At 30.4% G+C, this 25337-nt stretch overlaps 1 protein-coding gene across 2 annotated transcripts in view; it reads right to left on the reverse strand.

The window, feature by feature from the left end:
- Window positions 1–25337, reverse strand: part of LOC145329626 (uncharacterized) — a 264384-nt gene that overhangs the window by 55498 nt on the left and 183549 nt on the right. For both annotated transcript variants that reach the window (XM_080173938.1, XM_080173939.1), the window contains 3 exons: window positions 9214–9342; window positions 8742–9027; window positions 7816–7953 (listed from right to left, as the gene is read on the reverse strand). In XM_080173938.1, coding sequence (XP_080030064.1) covers window positions 7816–7953; window positions 8742–9027; window positions 9214–9342 — 553 coding nt within the window. The remainder of the gene's footprint in view (window positions 1–7815; window positions 7954–8741; window positions 9028–9213; window positions 9343–25337) is intronic.

Below are 25337 nucleotides of genomic sequence, written 5' to 3' on the forward strand. Positions count from 1 at the left end.
CCCTTGTGTTTCCAGAAAAAAAGTATAAGAAATCTGTCAACTTATTGGCAATGAATCTACCAAATTTCTGAGGCCACTTTCTTCCTTGACAATTAAGAAACTTTGAAATATTTGGGCCAATTTGGCAATAAAATCTGGTATAAACTAATAAAATTTTTTAAATTCATGATTTATAAAAAAAATTATTAGTTTATACTTTTTTATAAGAACAAATCTTGGTCAAGAAAATGACCGCAGGAAAGTAATTAGTTATGACTTTCAGGTCATGAAAGTGTCCGCCCAACCTCCAGCCGCCATCTGTCATTGCCTGCACACTTGGATAAGAGCCTGCAGCAGGTTTATACAGGAAGACATTTTAAGGTGGCTATCAGAAGTAGAAAATTCCTAATTTTTCTAAACGTAAAAACATGAAATAAATGAGGTTTTAGCTTAGAAAAGCCTTACTCGAGGAGTCAGAAATTTTGAATTTTTAGCAATAAAGAAACACAAAAAAAACCTTGCCAATGCTGCAATAGATGACAAAAGTTGTCAAATCACAAGGATTATTATATTAACTTAATATAAAATATCATATTTCTAAGAATAATAATGATTATTATCAAAAGCTATGTGAAAAGTAGTAAAATATCAAATTATCTTTAAAAACCTCGAAAAATATTATCTTTTATTCAGTCATAATTGTAATTTTGCAACCTTATATAAGTAGCCTTGAAGAGATTACTCATTGATCACCCAGGACATATAATCTTGTGTAAAATCAGTGTTTTGGAACAACGCTTTCATTGAAGCCAATAAAAACCAGAAAATTGTCATCATATTATCATATTTTACATAAGACTTCAATAAAAACTTTTGAGATAGTTTTCGAATAGGTAAATTATCTGTAGGTCATTTTATTTAACAAATATGTCTTAAAATTTTCTATATTACTACTGATTAACTCCATGCACTGACAAAATCATTCTTGTTTTAGATTAGACATCTTTAACATAGACTTTAATAGTTAGTTTTAAACACTTGGACTTCAGTAAGGCATTTGATTGTTTGAAATAATTTAACTAAATAAAGGTTCGCCCCTTTCACCTTCCATAAGCTAATTAATTTTTTTGTATGTGTAAATTTATAGGTTTAGCCGTTTACGAGATTTTACTGAACAATCCCAAACAACTTATAGCAAAGTACAGTATAATATAATTAACAAGTTTTATCAATTAATCTTCAATATAATAATAGTATATGATTTTTGACATTACTATTAATAAAAATACACATATTTACTATTTTGTATAATGTAAGGAATGTAAATATAATCAATAGAACATATTGTACACTCCACAAGCTACATATTTATTTCCTATTACTTTAACAACAAAAGAAATATCCATATCGAATTGGTCTTAAAAAAACTTTCTACACAGGAATATTAAATAGTTTCAGTTTAGGGGAAGATATTTTATTGCCCTATCCACCCATGTAAGGACCTTTATAGATTAATAAACCTTTTAATCGAGTTGAATTATGCAATATTAGTAAAATTTAACTGAAGATTGTAAAGTTTTCGGATTTTCCAGGAGTTAGAATGACATTGAGTCACAGTGCAGCAAAGTTGGACATTTCAAAATTTTCAACCATTGAATTTGAACCTTATCTTTTGATAAATATATAATATGGGTATAATAATAAAGCTAGCAGTTGAAATTTTTAGAAAATATTTAAAATTGACTGAGTACCAGCTCGTTAAAGTTGGATACCTAAACAAGAAATTATCTAAATTAAAGGAATTTGAAGATTTCGACCTCAAGTCAATTGAGCAATGTTTTAACATATAAAAATTTTTTTTAGTTGCCTTTTATTGTTAAAATCAGTAATGGCAATATTAATACTAAATAAAAATCCTAAAAAAGATATTTTTTTATAACAATATGTTGAATTAAAGGATTTTTTTCTAAAATAATTATTTTTTCTTACGTTTCACTTTTACGTTTATTTTATGTTCTTTTGATCATTTCTCAAAAAAAGCCGCTTGGGTAACCTTCCCACATACATTTATAATTTACCAAGGTTATACTAATGATAAAAAAGTGGGTCTAATATTTACCCAAGAGGCTTTTTTTTGAAATATTTACATTCAGAGTGACCACTCAAAATTTACAAATATATAGTACATTTATAGTACATAAAAATTTTCATATAGTACCATATAGTACACAAAATTTAAACTAATATAGTACCATATAGTACCAAAATTTTAACTAATTATGTAGTAATACCATATAGTACCAAATATTTAAAAATAGTACCTATATATCTTATTAAATAAAGTAGTAAGGGTTTTATGTCTGAAGCTTAAGATCTCATTAACTACTGAACAATTGGGTTAGCAATTTTAGGTAAGCTTCACTGAGATCGTATGTAGGTTTTGGGCTATTTAATTTTCAGAATTATGTCCTGGGATGTCCTAGAATCTAGGTACTTAGCTGCTAGTCTATAATACAAAGAAGCTTGATGTCTGTCCGTCTGAAGATTAAGAATTTGGTAACTGCTGAACTGAATGGGCACTACTCTCCAGGGAATATACATACTGGTCACATAGTGGTCTTAAGCAATTTTTGTGGGGTTGGTAAATCCTAACCCCCTCAAAAAAAAAGAAAATGATATCCCCCACGAAATTTTTTATTGTAAGTAAAAAGTAATTGCTGAACCAATTGGGTTCTACTCTTCAGAGAATATTTGTACTGTTCATTTGGTGGCTTTAAGCACAGTGTGGGGCGGAGCCGCAGAGAAAAAAAAACAAATAAAGGGGATAGGAAATCCCCCTAAACAACCCCCCCCCCCCAAAAAAAAAAAAGAAATTTCACCCAAAAAATAGGATATTCCTAGTAATTTTAAACAAAAATAGTTTTCCTTAAAAACTGAGGACTTTTTTTAATGAAATAATAAGGTTTTTGTGAAATGATGAGGGAGCATTAAACAATTTTTTAAATTTATAGTGGAAGAACCGAACACTAGAAGACTTTTTTCAAATAAGTCCTAAAAATGGACATTTATTGCGTAATTAAAGGGACTGTGAACGAGAAAATTTCTCATCAGATTATCAAATTATGTCCAAGATTGGGGAAAAATTTCCGGACTATATAAATGTGCAGTTACTTGTCTTTTTTTCCTTCTATAGCTAACACTAAACTTTTGGCATAGTTCTCTATTTTTCACAACAGTTAAGCTAACTTTTAACACAATCCTTGCTTTAAACCAATGCAAATGTATAGTTACTTAGAAATTGACAAAATAAGCAATATTTTTTATTGAATACCAAATACAATAACAAAGCTAGAAACAGGTTTTTTTATTAGTATCCAAGTAACTTTAGATGGCCCACCTTTAATTAAAAATTTGTAAATAATAAAAGTACAATATTTATTTATAAACAGTCTGATAAAAGTGTAAACTAATTCTCCAAAGTGGGTTATTTATTGTCCAACACAATCAAAATGGATATTATTATTTTAAATAACCTCTGAGATTCAACCTTTTGTAGACAGTGAGTGTTAATAGGACGTTTTTGGTTGATCAGTGTAGTGAAAAGTGCTTAGAAAATGTTAAGATTTGATAATCAGAGGAGAAATTTTTATGTCCACACTCCCTTTAAAGATGTCGCACATAAAGGTATTAATTAAAATTTACAGTGAGGATCTAAACCTATACATTTCACCGACTCAGAATTACCAATTTTTTTATAATTTAATGTGCGTGCTGTTCCAACCAGTTCCTTTCATGATATAATGACTATTGAAACTCAAAAAAGTGTTCTGGTTGCTTTTGTTCAGCAATATGTCAGTTTTGATTTTCATAAAAAAGGGAAGGGTTCCCTCTGGAGGAGAAAATTTTTTCTTCTTTCAAAGTATGGCTTTATTTACCTTCCTGAAGAGTAGATTAATAATCAAAAAATGGTTTATAAAAATATTGACCCTTGAAAATTTAAGTTATCCTTAAATAACTCAAAATCTGCTGATTTTGCTAAAACATCCAAAATTGTCAGTCTTTTGAGGATAGCCCTTTCTATGATCAAAATCTTTAAAAATCGTTTTTTAAAATTCTTTAATATACTCTTCGAATCTACTGCAATTCACGGTAGAATATTGCTGGTAAGCAATATTTCCAAAAATCTATAAATTTTAAAGGCTGCTAGCTGCCAAACGGCTGAACGTACAGATCATGCCCGCACACTGTTTTAAGCGGCATAAGAAGGCCTACAAATAATCTGGAATAGCCATAAATCAATAATGCAACATTTGTTTGGAAGTTGACATATTGCTGAAAAAAGCTACCAGAAAACTTGTTTTGGTGTCAATAATATCATAAAAGAAATGGGTTAAAATAGTGTGCCAATTTTTATTTGCATTTTGAGTCGGTCTACTATACATACACCTCCAAGGTCCTACCCTAACCCAGCAGGGCATTCTTTACTTAACCTAACTTGGTCATCTAGCAATATACAGGAAAAGCACTAATTAAAAATTTAGCCTATGTATTTAGCCGCTTCAGCAATTATAAAAATAAGAAGAACAAAAAGAGTTTTATATCTTATAAGAAATAATAAAAATGATTGAAGCAAAAAAATATATGATCAAGGTGATTTTAAGAGTCATTGCATATTTCAAAGCTTATAATTTTACTTTACATACCCAAATCACTACTCTCTATATTAGTATGTATTAGAGCTGAAAGTACATTGTAATATTACAAACAATATTATAATACTTTGGTTGGTAATAAGTTTTAAAATAATATTAAAACAATTTCATATAGTACCAAAATTTTAACTCATATAGTACATATAGTACCTAGTTTGTCATATAGTACCATATAGTACAAAATTTTGACTATATAGTACATAAAGTACATATAGTACACAGTGGTCACCCTGTGTAACATTTTTATGCAGTCACTACTTAGGGAAAAAGTGTGTAATATTTGACTTTTTCAAAGCATTTGTTAATTTCTTTTAGCAGTTATATTTAGCATGGCAAAGCCAAAACAACTTGAAATAACCCTATTTCTTTGAACAAGAACAATGAAAATATAAAAAGAAATATTTTAGGCCCCTTCATTGAAAGGGGATGGTGATTGTCCCCTCCCACAAGATTCGGAAAAATAGTTTGATATTTCCTTATTATAAACTTATCTTTAATTGTTGTACTTAGTGATAGAAAATTTGTTTTAACATTTCCCATAACAATTATGTAAGCATCCTTTATATAACTCACTTAGTCCGTCAAGAATGCTAAGAAAAATTGCTTCTTTAGATTTAATGTTCTATACTATAGTACCTATGTAGAAATTTTGTATGTTGAAACCTCTGACTTAGGGCGCATCTACACTGTAACTCATTTGTTTGTCTGTTTGTCCAAGTCTTTAGTATTTTTATTGCTTTCTACAATTTTCAATTTTTTTTTATCATTCTTGTCACCTAGAGAAGAGAGAATGTCACGACGCCTCCTTAGTCTTCTTAAAATTAAAAACTTGGATAAAGGGTTATTTTTTTCAAGGGTGATTTATTTAGGTAGGGTGCAGCAGTCTACCCTTAATATTTTAAAACTTTCGCCAGACATTAAGAAGCTGCATTAGCGTTTAGTGATATCTCTTAATACAGGCAGGCAAACAATTTCTCAACTGATTTATAAAGGGTTGTTAACATTCATATTTAGAGGGGGGGGGGAGGCGAAAGTGACACTTTTTGAAACCAAAACTAAAAGTCAACAAAGGAACTCAACTAAAAAAAGAGTTACAGGTCTGAGATTTTGCATGGCAGTTGCTTTAAAATATGGAACTGTGAAGAAACGGCGGCGCAAACGCCGAAAACCGCCGTTTCCCGCCGAAATTTTTTTTGCCTTTTCTCGGCGGTTTTCGGCGGTTGCGCCGCCGTTTCTTCACAGTTCCATATTTTACCCCTATAAAGCAACTGCCATGCAAAATGTCAGACCTGTAACTCTTTTTTTAGTTGAGTTCCTTTGACTTTTAGTTTTGGTTTCAAAAAGTGTCACTTTCGCCCCCCCCCCCCCTTATAATATATACTCTAGATGTATTGCATATTAATTAGCAAGAATGAAAAAGTACCAGATCAGTAAAAAAATAATTTATTCCTTGGCAAGTCTATTAATAAATCAATAAGTATATCTAGAGATTCCTAAGATAATTATAAGTTTTTAAATCCGTCATCAAACAAAGAAGTATAATTATTTTACTGTTAATCTTTTAGGGACAGATAGACCTACAGACAAACCCTAGTTGAAAAATAGCTGTGGTACAAACCACTAAACTTCTTAATGTTTTTAAGTAAACAATTCTGTTTTATTTACTAGCGGCTACGCCACCTAGAGACCTCTAGTGGCACTTAAGGTGGGGGTGGGGTTGGGGGGATTTGAACCATTCTATTTATTTTAGTTTTTAAAAATAAAATCTCAAAAAATTTGGTGGGGTTGAGTTTTTTTTCTAGGGGCGATTTCTCTTGTGAGGGTGGTAGTTCCCTCCCCCAAATAGTTATAAACCTTGCCAGGACCTATGAGAAGCTAAATTGTAAAGGATAATCATATCAGTTCATCGGTTAACGAGATCCTTCAGTACACACTGACGTAAACAGATCCTGTTACTTTATTATAAGAGTAACATTAAACAAAAGTTTCTTATTTATTTGAGGCTATAATTTACCGTTGAAAAATAGTAAAATTCATAAATAGCTAAGCCAAAGAAGGGATCTATGGTTTTCTCAATGCATTGGTGATTCTAAATTGGTATTATGCATTGATTTATCCCAAGAATTGATCGATTTATAAAGCTTTTAGTAAACTTAGTTAAAATGTCCAAAAAAACGTACATTTCCTGCACTGTGTGAGTGGCTTTGCTCCTAATATTATGCATATATAAAACAATAAATATAGGAAATATACTTTTCTCCCGGGAAGATGTAATCAATTATGCACTAGAAAGGTTTCTAAGATCAATTTTTTATACAAAATATACAGAAAAAGGGTTAGAAATCATGGCCATATCTCTACCACTTATTTTGAGGGCCATTTTAAGTGGTGGTATGGTTAGGCGAGTCCCGCAGGGAAGGTATCCCGATAGGTTAGACTCCCCCACTCTCCCCTAAACGATATTTTAATAAGAGGATAGGTCACTTAGTTAAAATCACAATATCTATAAGATATAGATGTATCTATAAGATGTAATTTGGCATAAACAAACATAACCCAATATAACCTAGCCTAACCTACAATAACCTATAGGTAAAAAGCCATTTTAAAAATACGACGATTCGCCCCTTAAGAGGCATTGCCACGAAAGGGACTATCTTCCCAATCTTTTTGGAAACTAGCATTTTAGAGGACCAAAGGGGAAAAAAACAAAAATAAAGTTAAAAGACGTTTAATATTTGTAAAGATCTTTAAAAAGCTGAACTATTTTTATGTAACTACTGAATATACATTGTGTAATTCATATTTAAGTTATTATGCAAGTTTTATGAATTTATATAAAAGGGAAGCCAGTATAGTTTCTTTTATGGATTTCTTAATAGAAAAATATAAATTTTTAACATGTGAGAATGTTGTATATCTAATGTCTGATATTCGTAATAACAAAATATCAAAATTATATACCGTTTAGTTATTGAAGTATAACGACAATTTTGATAATAAACGTCATTTTAAAGAGAATTTGTTTTTTTCGTTTATCTAGAAAACAGTAAAAGTTTAATTCTTAATCTAAAAACTTCACAAAACTTAATCTTATTCTAAATTAACATTCTGAATAACTTACCTAGAACAGCCATGATACTGTTATGATCCAGAGCGTCAGGACCTGATCCTGCAGGTATCTCCAGGTTGGCAGCCATACCCTGGCCTCCCACACTGTGTACACTACTGGTAAAGCTCATTACACTTACTGCGTCATCACCTAAATTGTTTTGATTATAATTTAAAAATTATTCCATATTTTTTTACAAGAATTTGCATTAAAGTTGCCAGGGTTAAAAGGGATACATATTGGAGTGTAAATAATACCCGCGCCTAAAGTTTCTGTTTTATAAACGCGTTTTCTCACTTTTATGGTTAAAAACTTTATTTTTTAAATCTTGGTTGGTTGTCAGTATACAAACTTATCCACCAATAATTTTATTCTACTACAGAATAATGATTATATTTATTATAACTGGGGGTGTACATAAATTTATCGTTTATTGTCTTATCTTATCCCTTTAAATTTTCAAAACAAATATTTTTTCCGTGCTATATTTGATTACAAAAGAAGCTATATATTCCTACCGCTTTACTTTAAATAATCTAACCTAAAAATAATAATTTCTAAAATCTTTCTAAACCCTGGCCTACAAAGTTTTGCTTGACAAATTAAATAATAAATTGGATGCACCGTTTTCTTGTATCTGCTCTTTATTGTATACATATTGAAAATCAAATTTGCATGGTATTGGGAAAAAAAGTTTCGAGATTTGCCTAGTTTTTTATTCATGTTCTTGCAAACTTTAAATCATTTCGAACTAGAAACACAAAGATAAAGAAAATGTATCTTTTCTTTTATTTTTGTGTCCCATTTTTATATTATAACTGGCTATGAATATTATGGAATATGTACTAGATTAGTTTTAGGCCTACTAGAAAAACATCCAAAATAAAGCTGAAGAAAATGATATTGTATGTTCTAAAAACAAACTATTGAAAACTTACCTAGGCCTCCCAAGGCTGGTGGACCACTGTGTGACAGCGCCCTGTCCACTGTCGCTGGCAATGCCTCATGGTACAAAGTCTCCAGGTTGCAGGATTGCGGTTGGTGGTGCCGCCGTCCACTTCCGCCAGCTGCAGCCGGCGTCGTATCATCATTGCCACCGCCGGCCGTCTGGGATGATCTGAGGTTGACAGGCGCCGCTGCAGGCTGGCGGGTTGAGGGTCCAGGATTACCTGTGGAACCGCCAGCAATGTCCATTTCTGCCAACTGGCGGTCAATATCTGATACCTATAAACGAAATATTTTAGAATTAGAATCACGAAACCTAGTATCATAATTAATTTAAAATAATCTCAAAACCTTTCAAACATCTATTTTCTAAATAATATAAAAATGTACCTACCCAAAAGAATAAACTTGTCAAATATTGCTAAAATTCCTAGGACAGAGTTGCCAACTTAATAAGATAATTACCTGTTGAATTCTTTGTCTTCTAACTTTTAAAGCTTGTTCAGGGTTACCAAGTTGTTTCTGCATGTTGTGTTGAACTCTGGCAGCCCTCTCCTCCAGCTCTGCTCGGGCAGCCTCATTCTCCAGAGAGTACTGAATATAAAATAGATTATGTTAGGTTAAGTTAGGAAAATTAATCAATTAATCAATCAGCAATTTAATATTTAAGCTCTCTGTTTTCGTTTTATTAGATTCAGGTTTATTGCGTTTAATAGATACAGAAAAACTGTGAATACGTAAAATTTGCAAAGATTTTTAAATGGCCATAGGAAGGATAGACAGGTCATAATTGTATATAGTTGCTGCGCAAAAGGATATTAAAGCTGATGTTCCAACAAAATCTAATTTTTTAGAATTGTGTGATTTTCATAGCTTTTTTTGTTTAAGTATGTATTGCTAAGTTTAATTCAACACTAAGTTGCTATACCTATATTTCAAAATTTTTGTTGTTTCATATTCACTGCCAAACCTTAACTCCAGCAAGCTTTTATCCCATAACAAGGAATTCTAAGAAATTAAATACTATTCTATAAACTCTGTATTATATTATCCTCAGGTTACATATAACAGTAAGTAAATACTTATCACTAATAAGAGTAAAATCTATTTTAGTATATAAATAGCCCATTTTCTTTAATAACGATTAAGAAGTTTTACATAAACAAAGGCTGAAGTTCAATATAAAATACATATTTGTTAAATTCGGAATTATTTAGAAGGAATGACAAACGAACATACACTAGTTAGAGTAGCTGCATAACAAAAATAATGAAATTGATTTTCATAAAATTCCACCTATCTATATTAAGAATATAAATGTAAGAGACCGATTATGTTGAAAAATAAACCTAATATAAGAGATTTCTTAGAAATAAGAGGGGGTAGTTTAAATAATATTTTTACAATTTTCATAAAATGACATAAAAGGAAACTAACAAAAAAGAAAAAGCACACACTAACTTAACCTAATTCAATCGCTATTTCTAGATGGCTTAAATGTTGACTTCCTTGTTTTTATCTTAGAATCCCAGAAAAATAATTAAAGCTGGTAAAAATTCAATGTTCGATGCATTTAAATAGAAAATTCTAAGAACATTTATTATCTCAAAATTACAGCTAAACTCTTCCATAGCTAGGTAAGTACTGTAATGCTATAAAATTGAAAAGGAAATACTATTAAAACCAGATAGTGTAAGAAAAGTGCGCCCTTTAGTTCAAACATATTTGCCATAACAGATTAGATTTAATCTATTTTTTTAAAGGTGGAAAAAAGTAGGACACCAGTCATACTTACTTAGCCTAAATTTGAGGACAAATTATGATTCATTGATATGCATCCTAATAATGATAAAAAAAATTTGCCCTTCTGAAAATAAAATTACCCAATGTTTTTGAGCTAATGAATGAAAATTATAAAAACTTTGGGTACCAGTGTAATTTACAGACTAATGTTCCCTCATTTGAGTTTATGTACGAATAAGCAAGAAAAAATTGGTAATGATTATAATAATATTAATCCCATATTTGCAACGTTCTCTTCAGTAAAAAATGGATTATTAGTTAAATATTTTAAGGATGAAAAATGTTAGTTGACATCGCTGTGCTAAATTGTTCTCTGCAAGAAGAAAAATTTTCAACTTTTCCAATTCACTGCAATTTTTTCTGCAATGCCTTGAAATAGTGTGTATTTCTCAGGGAGGGAGGAGACATTGCAATGCCTTGAAATAGTGTGTATTTCTCAGGGAGGGAGGAGACATTGCAATGCCTTGAAATAGTGTGTATTTCTCAGGGAGGTAGGAGACATTGCAATGCCTTGAAATAGTGTGTATTTCTCAGGGAGGGAGGAGACATTGAAATGCCTTGAAATAGTGTGTATTTCTCAGGGAGGGAGGAGACATTGCAATGCCTTGAAATAGTGTGTATTTCTCAGGGAGGGAGGAGCCATTGCAATGCCTTGAAATAGTGTGTATTTCTCAGGGAGGGAGGAGCCATTGCAATGCCTTGAAATAGTGTGTATTTCTCAGGGAGGGAGGAGACATTGCAATGCCTTGAAATAGTGTGTATTTCTCAGGGAGGGAGGAGAAATTGCAAAGTTGTAGGTAAAACAATGTTTATTAGATACATTTATCAATTCTTGATTGTTTGGTTCAAACTATCAATATAAAAAGCGTCTCTCCATATAAACAAATTAGATTATTATTTTTCATTTTTTACATCCCTTTATCTCTATTTTATGTTAGAAAAGAAAAGATGTTATGAATAAATTAATTTTGTTTTAATCTATAAATACTTTAGGTATAATTTGTAATGAAAGCTAAAGGAAAGTAATCTTTTTATCTTTATTTTTAACCCCACAAATACAGAAAACAATAAAAATGATAAACTAAAGATAAAATACTAATATTCCCCTCTTTTATTCAAGTGTAAAAATTCTTCAAGTATTTTTTGTCTGCTTAAAAGTCAAAGACAGAGATAAATATAAAAAAAAATGTCTGCGTACTTTTCCATAATCAGCAATTATTACAATCATTCCTATAGTATATAGTAGCATGGATTGTTGTCTGTACCTTAAGTTTTCAATAAATACTGAACCGATCAAGTTCTTCATTTTAAAGAAGCTTCTCAAAGGTTTTAGAATGATTTTAGGTTATTTTTTCCCCTGCACTTTGAAAACAGAGCTCCTGAATGCTAGGGGAGCAACCCTTTTGTCGCAAATAAATCGGAGGAGGTGTTTAATGATGGGAGGAAAGCAAATAGGAAAGGGGCAGTTTGTGTGTGCTGTTACAAAAATCTTTGTTTCTGATTATTTTGCTAGCTGTTTCTACCAGTAACCGCCGACAGCCATAAAAACTCAGCTTTTCTCACCGAATTAGATATTTTGGGCATTAAAAAAACTGCTTTCTGAATCTTTAAGATTTATTTTCAGATTAAAAATCTCCTCTGTCAAGAGTTATGTAAAAAGAATTTTAGAATTTTAATACACAGACATTGTGTACTCGGAAAATTTATTTTATTTTATTTCAAAATAAATAAAGGATTATTTAAACAACTTTTGCACAAGATAATAAAATAAATTTAAAAAACAAATCTTTGAGAATTTTTAAATCAAACCCAAAAAGTAAAAATACAGATGCTAATTTTAAATTGTTATAAAAAATCTTTATCAAAAGTAAATAATTTTTATCTTTTTGCATATGCTCTGAATAAAGGGAATGTCAACAAATATGATTAAACAATGATAATTTACTATTAGGCATCCAATATTGAACCTGTACGTTAAAAAGGACAATTAGATCCCTAAGTAATGCAGTTCTTGTGAAAAATTTATAGATAGATAGAAAAAAAGAAAAGAAAGGGGAGAAAAGACAGACATTCTGTTACTTTTATATAATAAGGATAAATAAAATACAAACAAGTAAAGTCCACGTGCAAGCAGCCGTTTAATAATATACATGATATCAAAGCATGTGTATTGTTCACATAAACCTTTTATATTATATCAAATAGTTATTCATAAAAATAAAAATAAATATCATAATTGTGCTATTCTACTAAGTGCCTATTAAGCACTTAAACCACCCTCCTTTTTATGACATTTTAAGGGGGAGAGATAGTTTTTTATGCATAACCACTGCAACAGCCCTGCATAAATTTCTTCCTAATTTTTTTTATTTTTGTTTCAAAATAAGGGGGCTCAAAAAGACACTTTAAGGGAAAAAAATCCTAATATTTATCTATTAATAACATGAAAAGGTAAAGTAAAGTGTAGTCTAAAAATTATTAAAGATTTATTTCAATATTTTTCTTACCCTTTATTTTATAAAATCTTAGCAATTTTCTTGTTTTCAAAATATTTGAAATATTTAAAGGATGTGTCTACGAGGTGTAATAAGAAATTGTTGCAAAAAAAATTGTCTAATAAACAAACCCAGCAAACAAATATTTTAACTATTCTAGAAATAAATTAAAAACAGGACAAACATTAATTCTAAAAGGCATAAAAGCAAAATTGGGGGATAGGAAATTTTTTTCTAAGTGCCCTGTGTCTTCCCACAAAATGTTTATAAACCTTCCAAGGACCTATGAGCTACATTCTAAACCTTATTGGTTCAGTGGTTATAGAGATTCTTCGGTACAGACAGACACCTTGTTACTTTTTTATCAAGATAAAAACAAAGTAAAGAAGTTTTCAAATCACGAACATATTAAAAAGAAATTTAGTTTATTGGGTTTTGAAAACTTAAAGGTTAGAAATCATTCATAAACTAAATTCTTTCAAAAAGAAAATAGTTAAAATATACTTTGAAATAAACGGCAAACTACAGAGTAGCTCCACTTCTCATAAAGTTAATATATTAAATTGTTTATTAAGAGAATAAAGTCCAAAGTTTATTGATTGCCAACTATGGTAAAGGGCAGATTATACAAATAAAAATTTGGGTTATTAAAAATTCTATATATGAAGACAGGTCATTACACGATTAAAAAACCTATTTTAAATTAGAATCTTATTTTATGGTTCTAAGGTTAAAGAGAAAACAATTTTTCTAATCCGCCAATTGAAGGTGTAGCTTCTTAAATGTATGGAAATGTTACCACTGACCCCATAAAAAAAGTATTACCTTTCATTTTTAAATTGCTAAAAATTAAAAATACCCAAACTTTAAATTTCCCTAGAGGCATTTAGAAGAAGTCTAATATGCATATAAATATCAAGCTTTATTCTCAATAATATCAGTCAATGTCTCTTATAGTAGAAGTTGCATTTTGGCAACGATTATAACAAGATAATCTATGACCAAAACAAATATCAAGCGAAAGATCTCAATATTAGTAAATTAACATGAAATAAATATTCCTTGTATGAAAGTAACAGGATGTCTTTCTGTGTATAATAAAGGAACTTGCTAACTGCTGAACCGATAAGGTTCTCCTTCACAATTTAATTTTTCTTAAGTCCTGGGAAAATCTATATGTATTTTGGAGGAGGGCACCACCACGCTCTAAGGAGAAATCGCTCCTAGAAAAGAACTAAAATTTAGAATGGGGAAGGGGGTCGAAACCCCTCCCCCCCACCCCCCGCCAACTTAAGTGTCTCTATTAACTTAACCGCTATTATTGAATAATTGAAAGATATATTAAGGGTTGATGGCTTAACTTTTTCTGTGCAGCTGATACCTAATATTAAGGCTAAAAATTTCGTAGCTTATACTAGCGCAAAAGGCAACAGATGATTTTATGTAAGGATTCTTCAACCAATAAAAAACTAAAAGGCTGTAAAATCCTTTAATCCAAAGAGCGGTAAGTAAAATTTTGACCTGTTTAAATCAAAGGGTCATAAAAACTAAAACATCTTTATTTAAATTTCTAATTTTGGGAAAATGGTGTTTTCACTTTTCAGTTTAATAACAAACGCTAGCGAGGACTTAAAGAATAAGATCTTAGCAACAGATTAGTTTAATTGAAGTTGTTTAACTTAACTAAGAGGGTAAATATGTATCATAAAAAAGTTTATTAAAACTTTTTTAAAAAAATTGTGAGAATACCAAACAAAATTACTTTACTGGTGAAATTATATGTTATAAAATAATTTAGATTTCAAAAGAATTCTATTTCTTTTCTGTGTAATTAAAACGCAATATCAAAACAGGTATAATAAAAATAATAAAATTTTTCTTCAAATAGGTTATTTTTCTTTTTTACCAAGTACTAGGCTGTGTGCCGATCTAATGTCTGTCTTGGCCTATCCTATATAAAAGTAAAATGATTTAACGCTGAACTGATCTGGTTCTCCTTAACAATGTAGCTTCTCATGAGTTCTTGGAAGATTTATAACTATTTAGGGTGGGTAAGGATACAACCTCCATCTCCAGAAAAATCGCCCCTAAAAAACTGTACCCAAAAAAAGAGGCCTCTATGGGCGTAGCTGCTAGCTAAGTATTTTGTATATTTGAACAAAGGGGGAAGGTGGTTGTGACACTTTTTGAAACCAAAACTAAAAGTCAAAGGAACTCAACTAAAAAATGAGTTACAGCACTGAAATTTGGTATGGCAGCTTTAAAGAGGTACAATGTGGAACTGTGAAGAAACGGCGGCGGAACCGCCGTTATCGCCAAATTGTTTTTTAGCGGAAAACGGCGGTAGCTGCGGTTTCTCCAACTTTTCTTCACAGTTCCACATTGTACCTCTCTAAACCGACGGTCATTCTAAATTTGAGTGCTCTAACCGTTTTATAAATTGAATTCCTGTTGTTTTAGTTTCAAAAAGTGTCACAACCGCCTCCTCCCTTTGATATGTCAACCGCTGTTTGGACAGATAATATATGCAGCACATAAAATTATTTCATAATTAAGTTGTAAATTTTGAATAAATATTTTACCGCGCATTTTTAAACCTATTTTGTTTATTTAGCAACCGAAATTAATTTTATCTCCCCCTAGGTGACTAGAGAGATATTAAAAATCAAATTTGACATAAAACAAACATTAAAACATGTAAAAATTATGTCATAAACATACAATTAAATAAAATTGTTGCGAAAAAATATTAAATTTACATTTGCGTACTAAATTTTTAATAAAATGTGTATGTAACCTAAAGACAAAACAAGTTCTAAATTTTTTTTAATTTTCTTTTTTCAAATCAGTGATGGAAGTGACAATGTAGTTTAATAATTTAGCAACCGACCATTTCTCTACCAGATTACTACCAATTGTCAAAAGCAGAATTTCTCAGTTTGATAAAAAAGAAGATACATTAATCTACCATTGTCCTATTTAGGTATCCCTATTTGATTATATAAAATTTGTTTTTGTCAAAAACTCTCAAAAAAGGTTCTGCATATAAAAAACATATCTTTCACAACCCTAAAACTAATGCATGAACAAATTTACAGATAATAACAAATGCAAACTAATTAAAATTTGAAATAATGTTCAGAGATAATAAGCTCGTTATTAGTATTTTAATTTTTCAAAATATTTTCAGAAACAAAGATTTTCTATAAATCGTCTGTATGTGACATCTGACATAAGCTTAAAAATGAAACAGCAGTATAATCATTAAGTATAATACAAAGTAAATTAAATAGGTAATATACTGCATATTGCTTGTATATTGAAATTTCTTAAAATTTAAAAGCAAGAATAGCTTATGATGAAAAAGGGTTTCAAGCAAAAAGGCATATCAAGTGATTTGTAGAAAAATCTACCAATAACTAAGACCAGGCTAACCATTGAACCAATCTAGTTTTTAATTTTAGTGATGCCTTAAACAAATATTTGGGATGGTTTTAAGCTTCTTTATGCCTCCTTCCTCTCTTTTAGTCACAGATCCCCTAGATGCTGATAATCTATGTTGATATAGCTAACAAATGTAAAATTATAGCCTACTGACCTATCGTTATATAAATACACATTTTAGTTAATCTAAAAAGTAATTTAGATGAAAAAGAAATTTGTTTAAAATTAAATGAAATATAAATTGTATTCATCAAAATTAGAATACAAATTGTTTCTATGTGTATTATTACAATACTGCAAAATTATCAGGAACTTAAAGGGATAAAACAATGGCCGATAAATTGATCTACATATATACCCAATGATGATACACAAAATTACCCCTTTTGTAGATAACTATTTGTGGTTTAAACTGTTGGACACAACTTAATGAACCAACTAATCAACATTTAATAAAAAGTCCCCAAAATTGTTAGGCCAACGAATAAGAAAACGTTATTAACTTTGGGACTAGTGCAAAAACAGTCAAATGACCCCTCCCTCCTTGCATAAGAAAGTTAGAAATAGAAAATCCCCTCCGTTAAAATAAGAAATCTGTTATCTTTTTTTTCTCTTTATTGTATGAACACTGAAAAATTGTTTCTGTTTTGGCCAAACTAAAATTGGAAAGCAATATATTGGTTAAAACTATTTCAATTTAGATTTAATATGCGAGTATATGTAAGAAAAAATTAACCAATTTCCAAAGCAAAACCACCCTATACACAATAATCTACAGTCTTCTACTAACATCTAGAAAATTGTTTGTAGTTCAAACATCTGGTAAATGCTTTTTAAAAAGGTTTTGTATTAGTCTTGGAAAGTTTTAATTGAAATGAATACCATAGGCGTCCAAGGGGGGGGGTAATGGGCCATTTGGCACCCCCAAACGATTTTGGGGGTGCCGTAGGCACCCCCAAAATTTTTTGAACAATACCCCCCCCAACGATTTTGGGGGGGGTATTTACCCCCCCCAAACCATTTTGGGGGGGGTAATTACCCCCCCCCAAAATAAATGTTCTTAAAAAAAAAATTTTTTGGGGGGGGTATTTACCCCCCCCCAAATTGAATGTTCTTAAAAAAAAAATTTTACTGAAAATTTTTTTTTGGGGGGGGGAGGGAGTAATCCCCGCCCCCCCCCCCCTAAACCATCCCGGGGATCTATGATGTAATTGTAAAGCACTGAAGATTCCATAAAATAGATACCTAACTAAATTAAATATTTCATTAAATAATGAAAAAGAATTTCTATAGGCGATTTCTTTTGGGAGGATGTCAGGGTGTCTCAAAACTAGTTATAAAACTTACCAGGACCTATAAGACGCTTCACTTTAAAGTATAATCATATTGGTTCATTGGTACGTGAGTTAATTATTGTATTTTTATGTTCTAAAGAATGAGATACTACTATATATTTGAATAGTAGTGGCGCCCTTAGCATCTAAGAACTCGTGTTTTCTAAAGAGTAAAAAGGGAGGAGAAAAATAGCCTAAAACCACTCAAAGGATTGACCTATAATAGTGTGGAACCATCATGGGATCTATTTGAAGCTTTCCTAAAAAGGAGAACTCAGTATTAAAAGTAATGAAATCTGAAGCTATAGTCAAATAAACCTTACTTACTACTTTATGTTATAGGATAGTACTTATTAACTTAATAGATTAGGTAGGTGCTTTTTTTACATAATTAAATTACCCCCCCCAAAAATTTTACCCCCGGGGTAAATTAGTTTGGGGGGGGTAATTACCCCCCCCCAACAGATTTGGGGGGAGTATTTACCCCCCCCAACAGACTTTAGGGGGGGTAATTACCCCCCCCCCCCAATCAAATTTTACCCCCGGGGTAAAAATTTTGGGGGGGGTAAAAAAAAATTTCGGCGCATTTTACCCCCCCCAAACACGAATTACCCCCCCCCCTAAAAATTTTTACCCCCCCCCAAAAAAAAAGCTTGGACGCCCCTGATGAATACCACCCTTTTTTGGACTTTTCAGACAACGAAACAGAAAGACATTAAGGAAACCAATAAAATGCTAACAGCATAGTCTAACGTAAAAATATGGAGTAGCTATGCGCATCTTAATTAAAAATGTTTGGATATTTTAATAAGAAACAAGTTGTATACAAAATATGTAAATATATAAAAATCCGTTAGAATTAAAATTTCCAGGGGGTCTTTTCTATAAAAATCCTCCCATTTTCGTTGATTTCTTTTAACTATATCAAACAGGCGATTTTTAAGAATAGCTAACAAAGGGTTCAAAAATAAGTACGTTTTACATATAGTTGTGAAAACATCTTAGCTATGATGACACTATTTTAATTAAAAAAGCAGATAGGAAAAAAGTACCCAGACGAAATACTAGTGATTCTTGAAAATGCTAATTGCTTTGAGAATCTTCACAAGGAATTTCAGAAGTCTAACTCAAAAGCAGCAAAGTAAATCTTTATTTCCAAAAAAAAATATGAAATAAATGAACGCTTGCAGTGAAAGATTATCTTATTCTTAACCATCAAACATATTTCTAAAAGAAATAAAGGTTTAAACTTATAAAAAGGTTATATGCTAAAAAAGCTCCTTTCATAAATTAAAATTTCTAAAAGGGCGTAGCAAGTATTGTTTTTATATAAATCCATACTGGGATTACATATACTATAATAAAAACACAGTTTTTACATCAAATTTTAATAGGTAATATTTGATGCTTACAAATTCACTTTTTTTAAATATCTCATCAGGTGTTTAGCTTGGCTCTTTGGAACTTGAATCTAAAAATAAAAGAGCATAAAACTGGCCCTAAACCTATTTGAAACTTTTCTACAATAAGGAACTCATTCGGTTCAGTAGCTCACAAATCTTAAGCTTCTCACAAAAAAAAAACACCTTTTCGACTATATAATATGATAGTTTCAATCATGATTTCTCTTTAATAAAATTATCATATTTTTTAAAGACAGAGGATAATTTTTCAACCTCCTAACTGATATATGATATAGGAATGCAGAAGAAAGTTTAATTTAGATATCAATTTCAAATTAATTTCAAACTCATTTCATTTAATTAGAAGGAGCCTGGGTTAGGTAGAAAAATGAGAATACAGAATGTCAAAATTAAAATGTTTTTTTTCCTGGAAACAGCCGCAACCTTTTTTTTTAAAGTAAAGCAGATTTTTTTTTGGGGGGGGGGATAGAGAGATCATGAAAAAATAAGGTAAAGGAGTTTGGAAGTGTATATATACTTTATGGGAACAAATTTTTAAGCATGTTTTTATACGATTTGAGCATGTAATAGTAAAGCCTCTGCAACCTATTCCCAACTTAATAATATTTTTGTCTAAAATTACAATTATTATATAACAATTTTAACCCTCTTAAATCATAAGCTTATGTTAGTTGTGAATTAATAGTTTGAATGAGATTAAATAAGTTTCTGAACATGTCATACTAATGTATGGAAAGTCTTAGGATAACTTTGGATTTCTAGTTAAGCTACCTAAGCTTGTATGTTTGAAATTAATAGGGTTTATACAAAACAGAAAATATTACATACTCGCAAGAAGAAAAATTTATAAATCCCACTATTTCTTTTTAAGTGTTACTTTTTTATTTATACTCACGGGATGGTTTATAATATAACTTACAGTCAGACTTTTATAGTAGTTAAAAGATATTGCAGATAACCAACCACCTAAAGCACGACCTTTGTACAAAAGTCCTAACTAAACATATTAATGAAGCCCAAGACATTTCTCCCTTCTCTTACTATTAATGTCACGATTATACAAGGTTTTGTATCGATGAGCTTCCAGACAACAAGCGGATATGCTTTGTGTTATTCACAGCGGATTTTGAAAGTGTTTTAAATGCCCTTTGTTAATGATTTGTTGTTTTATACTATGGTCATATTTTGATGCAAATATTAAGTAATAAACAACTTTGGACTAACTTATAATGTATTAAGAATAAACTACCTATCTATGAATTAATCTATATGTCTATCTATCCATTTATTCATCTTTATACCTAGTAAGCAATTAAAAAGTTATAATTTAATGGAGCCATTCTTAGAAAGATATCAATTTAAATTTCAATCTACATTATTAGTAGCTCAGCTACTGTATAATTTGGATATGTCTGTACGTTTGAAAACGTTGACGGCCAGTCGAACATTATACACGCTTCTTTTGTACATACCTTGGAATAGCTGTAATTTACGTATACGCAAAAGATCTCAATAAATTAAATTATCTGGCTTTTTTCAAATAAAAGTAGATGCAAAATTAAAGGACAATTAATTCTTAATTTGAGGTCCAAGAAAAAAGGGGAAGGAAAGATCAGTGAAAGATTGTTGTATGCATTATCCCAATGATGCTATCTTTTAGGATCTTGTGCTAAATCCCCAATAAATCTCAACAAACCCGTCAAAAAGTGTTCTTGTAGTCTATAAAATCCCATATTTTAAAAACAGCTAAAAAGTAAATAATAAATCTAAGCTTATACTATAAATTAATAAGTTTTTCTTCAAGTTATATAAAGAATTTCAAACCTTAAACCCTATATCAGTGGTGTGCACATCAATTTGCCTTGGGGAGGGTGGGGGGAGGGAGGGTGTACTATCATTAAGTGATGATGAAATGGAAGGCAAGACTACCTGATGTGTACCTGGAAGCCAAAATTGAAATCATTTTTGATATCAATTTTTTATTCAATCTTTGCGTGTTGTGGTCTTTTGCAGATTTGTAAAAACCCACATGTACACAAAATAAATAAGTATTAAATAGAAAATGCATTTTAGTTGAGGTGCAAATTTGTCTTTGCTTGCTCAACTACACATTTATAAAGATTTATAAGTAATGAAATAAATACGAGAAATTATTTTTAATAATAGATTCATCTTTTAATTCAAACTTATTTGTAATAAGAAAATAAATTATGAATTTGAAAAAATGAATCAAAGTTGACTACAAAGATATTTTAAATATTTCGGGGAAAAAGAAAAGAAATTTTAAATATTTTTCTTTCATGATAAACAGATAAATTGCGACATAACAAATTAAGAATTTTTAAATAACTGCTAAATTTTCTCTCTAAAAAAAATCAAACAATACAAATCATCATTGATGACGACAATAAAAATTGAAAACAGAAAGAGGCCACGTTTTTTTTAAATTTCTCATAAATGATGAGAGACAGGGGTCTAAGCAGTTAAGACCTTTCTATTCATGATTTCATTAAATTTTAGCTGAAAGTTTCTAGAGATAATTTAGTTTGAAAGTGAAAATACTGGCTAATTTTTCGTGACCAAGTTGTGAACTCATTTCCTAAGTTTAAAAATGTTTAATTCATGACAGAAAACAATTTTTTTCGTTGTTGTTTCAGTCTTGCCTAAATATTTTATACTTTAAAGAAAATATAAGACACAGAGAAAGTATTTTTTTAAAAATGATTACATAAAGAGAATACATAAGATGATTAAAAAGAGCAAATATGAATATGTAATGGTATTCTTTAACATTTTTTAAGGAATTTAGCATATGGATCATAAAAAAAATATTCTTATAATTTTCGTAGATAAATTGTGATTTTTTTTGGACACCCTATATTTTATAAAATCAAACAGTGTGTCCGCAGAGACATGAATATTGGAACCATTTATTACGGATATTTATACATTGCAACTAATATTGATTAATTGAGATAGCAAATAATTAACGATAAACGAAAAAATTAATAATTGCAAGCATCAATTTAAAAAAAATCCTTTTACAAATTCATGATATTTGGGGCATTGTAAGGCATATGGGAAAATAATATTGCTTTAATAATTTTCTGTTTATTACATTCTTTATTTCAACTTTTACATCTGTATATTTTTTCTTTGGCCTTTTCTACCCTATTCCCAATTTTGAAACTATCATTTAAATTTTAGCTAGATTAGTAATGGGTTGTTTCACCGGCACACTACTATTAAGTTACTACAATTGTATGTCTGTAATTAGGACAAGACAACCCGTAATCAAACCACCTAAGAAAAAATACGTGTATACCATTCAAAATTACCAGAAAAATATATCTTTAAAAAAGCCAAAAAATTTGTAAGAATACCATAGGTTTTAGAGCGTACCTAATTATAAAAATAATCTATGGAATTGTTCGTTTTAAAATTAAAAACATGTTTTGTATATATGTTATTCTTAAAATGTTGTACAATCTTATGCTTATTTATAATATTCCCTTGCAGTATTGTAGAAACTACAAAATGACTTTCCCGCCTATTTGACTTTTCCTATTTTTTTTTACTTCTAGGACCACACAATTAGACTACTTTAAATCAGGATTGAAGAGATCGCCCTCTGTGCAAAAAATATAGACTTTAATTTCAACAAAAAGGATATATCCAATATATAAGCTCATTTGTCTGTAGCGAAGAATCTACCTAACCGATATGGTTCTCCTTTACAATGAGGCTTCATAGTTCCTGAGATGGTTTTAGGCTATTTTCTGTCCTTCCATTTCTCTTCGAATAGAGCCACAAGGAGCACTGCCGCTAGTATACTAACAAAGAGTCAGGTAGCCAACCCTTTTTAATGCACCACTTATCCTGTTTGTATGAAAGTGAACTGTGCCTGTTTTAGGGCCAAGGTATTGTTATTTGAGAAGGAGATTTATACATACCTAAAAAATGAAATTCAATAAAGAAAGAACGCAACAATAAGATACGGTCACTTCTCTTAACTTTCCTGAACGTAAAGACGTGTCTTGCGGATTGACCCTAATTATAATGCAGCCGTGCTACCTAAAGTTTGCAAACCCCTGAACAAAATCTGTTTGGGTAATTTGGTGATTAAATATACATTAGGCACCTAGATAGATAGGCAGGTATATATATTATGTAAGTTTTGTGTCCAAGCAATTTAACTTTTGTTTTACATTTATTCAAGGTTGACATCTCTAGTTTTTTTAAGAACCAAAGAATGGCCAATTTCTATATAATACCTTAGGTAGAATCATATAGTGTAAGGATTTATCATATACATGTTTTAAAAATTAATGATAGAAATCATAGAATATTGAAACTTTTTTATTCAACCATAATCTGCTAATTTTAAATCCTGAATCCGCAACTATTTTGAGTTTCCTTTACAAGCACCAGCCGAATGCACAATATTTGGACAACTGCAGTTGCAGCAAGAGCCCAAATATTTAACCATAGCTGCCTATAATTATACAATAACAAGAAACTGACCTTCCCTATCAAAGATGACCAAACCATGCCAAGTTTTATAGGGTTACAATGAAGCAATAAAAAAACGCACTAATTAAATGAATTGCTTATTCTGAAAAGTTGACCACTGTGTAAAGATTCAAGGATCTAAAGGGATTTGAAAATAGCCAATAAATTCATGTCCCACTCATGATCAGAAAAATTACACTACCTATTATAACAATGGTTCAGTGATCGAAATGTTTGGAAACTCAACTTGATGAACTGACTAGTTAAAATTCAATAAAAGACCCTTAAGTTGTTAAGCCAACGAAAAAGAAAACATTATTAGACTAGTGTAATAAACAGCCCAATGTCCTCTCCATACCTGGTTAATGGTAGAATTGAAGCTAAAATGCAGAACAAAGTTGATAAACCAATTTGTCAAAAAGTTGTTTAGAGTTTCAAGTGGACTTTTTACAAAAAGTAGGATTTTTTGGCACAACAAAAAAAAGTTGTGCAAAAAAGATTAGATATTTAATCAGGTAAGTTTATCAGGAATCTAAAGGGATAACACATTAGCGGATATATTGATGTAGATCCCCAATGATGATACAAAAAAAATTACCTCTAGTATTACCTAGTGGTTGAAACGTTTGGACGCTCAACTCAATGAAATAACCAAAAAAATTCAATAAAAATCCAATGAATAATAAAATGTAATTATAAAACTTTGGGGATAAGTGTAATAAACAGGGCAATGTCCCCTCTCTCCCTGTAATTACATAAAAGTTAATGAGCTTTATTTCTGATGCTTTGTTTTTAGGCATCCTTGTGATCGATCCAAATTATAACCTTGGCCTATAATCTAGTGGAGAAAAATATCCAAGAACTTTAAACTATTTAAAATAAAATAGCCTAAATTCATTCCAAGATATAAGAACTTAATCGGTTCAGTGGTTAACAAGAATCTAACGGACAGACAAAAGAAAACCTTACTACCTTATATGATAGTAATACAAAAAAGAACAGTAATTGATTATTTTTTCTGTAGAAGATGTAGTTAACGTGTATTACCAATAATCCAATGGGTTTTACTGGCATATAGGTAATGCCATTACAACGCATATTAACAGTGTTTGTAAGTAATTTTATAAAAAGGATTGTTAAGAAGTAAAATTTGTTTTAAAAAAAGCTAAGGCTTTGCACTTTCTGTAGTATAAAATAAATCTATTCTTATTATGATGCTTTAAATCAAAAGAGTATCATTTCTATCCATAACAAAAGCAAATAAACTGCAGGCCTCGACTGTCTTTTTAAGCCATGGTGACATATTTCTATACATAATTACCACATTACTCTGTATTTATGTATTTTAGGATACAGAAAAGGACACATTATTGGACATTTAATTGTACACTAGGGAACACACATATAATAGCTATGTGCCAAACTATAGAGAGGCAAGATAGACAGATATTATATGGATGGCTAATCAAATGGATAGATAGAAATTGAATATACAGATGATTAGATTAAAACAAAATAGAATTCATAAAGGTTGATTTAGGTAGGACACTTGCCATACAAATAAAAATTTTGCTCCG

Source organism: Acartia tonsa, chromosome 10 (genome assembly GCF_053477335.1).
Source record: "Acartia tonsa isolate MP-2025a chromosome 10, ASM5347733v1, whole genome shotgun sequence".
Taxonomy (NCBI): Eukaryota; Metazoa; Arthropoda; class Copepoda; order Calanoida; family Acartiidae; genus Acartia; species Acartia tonsa.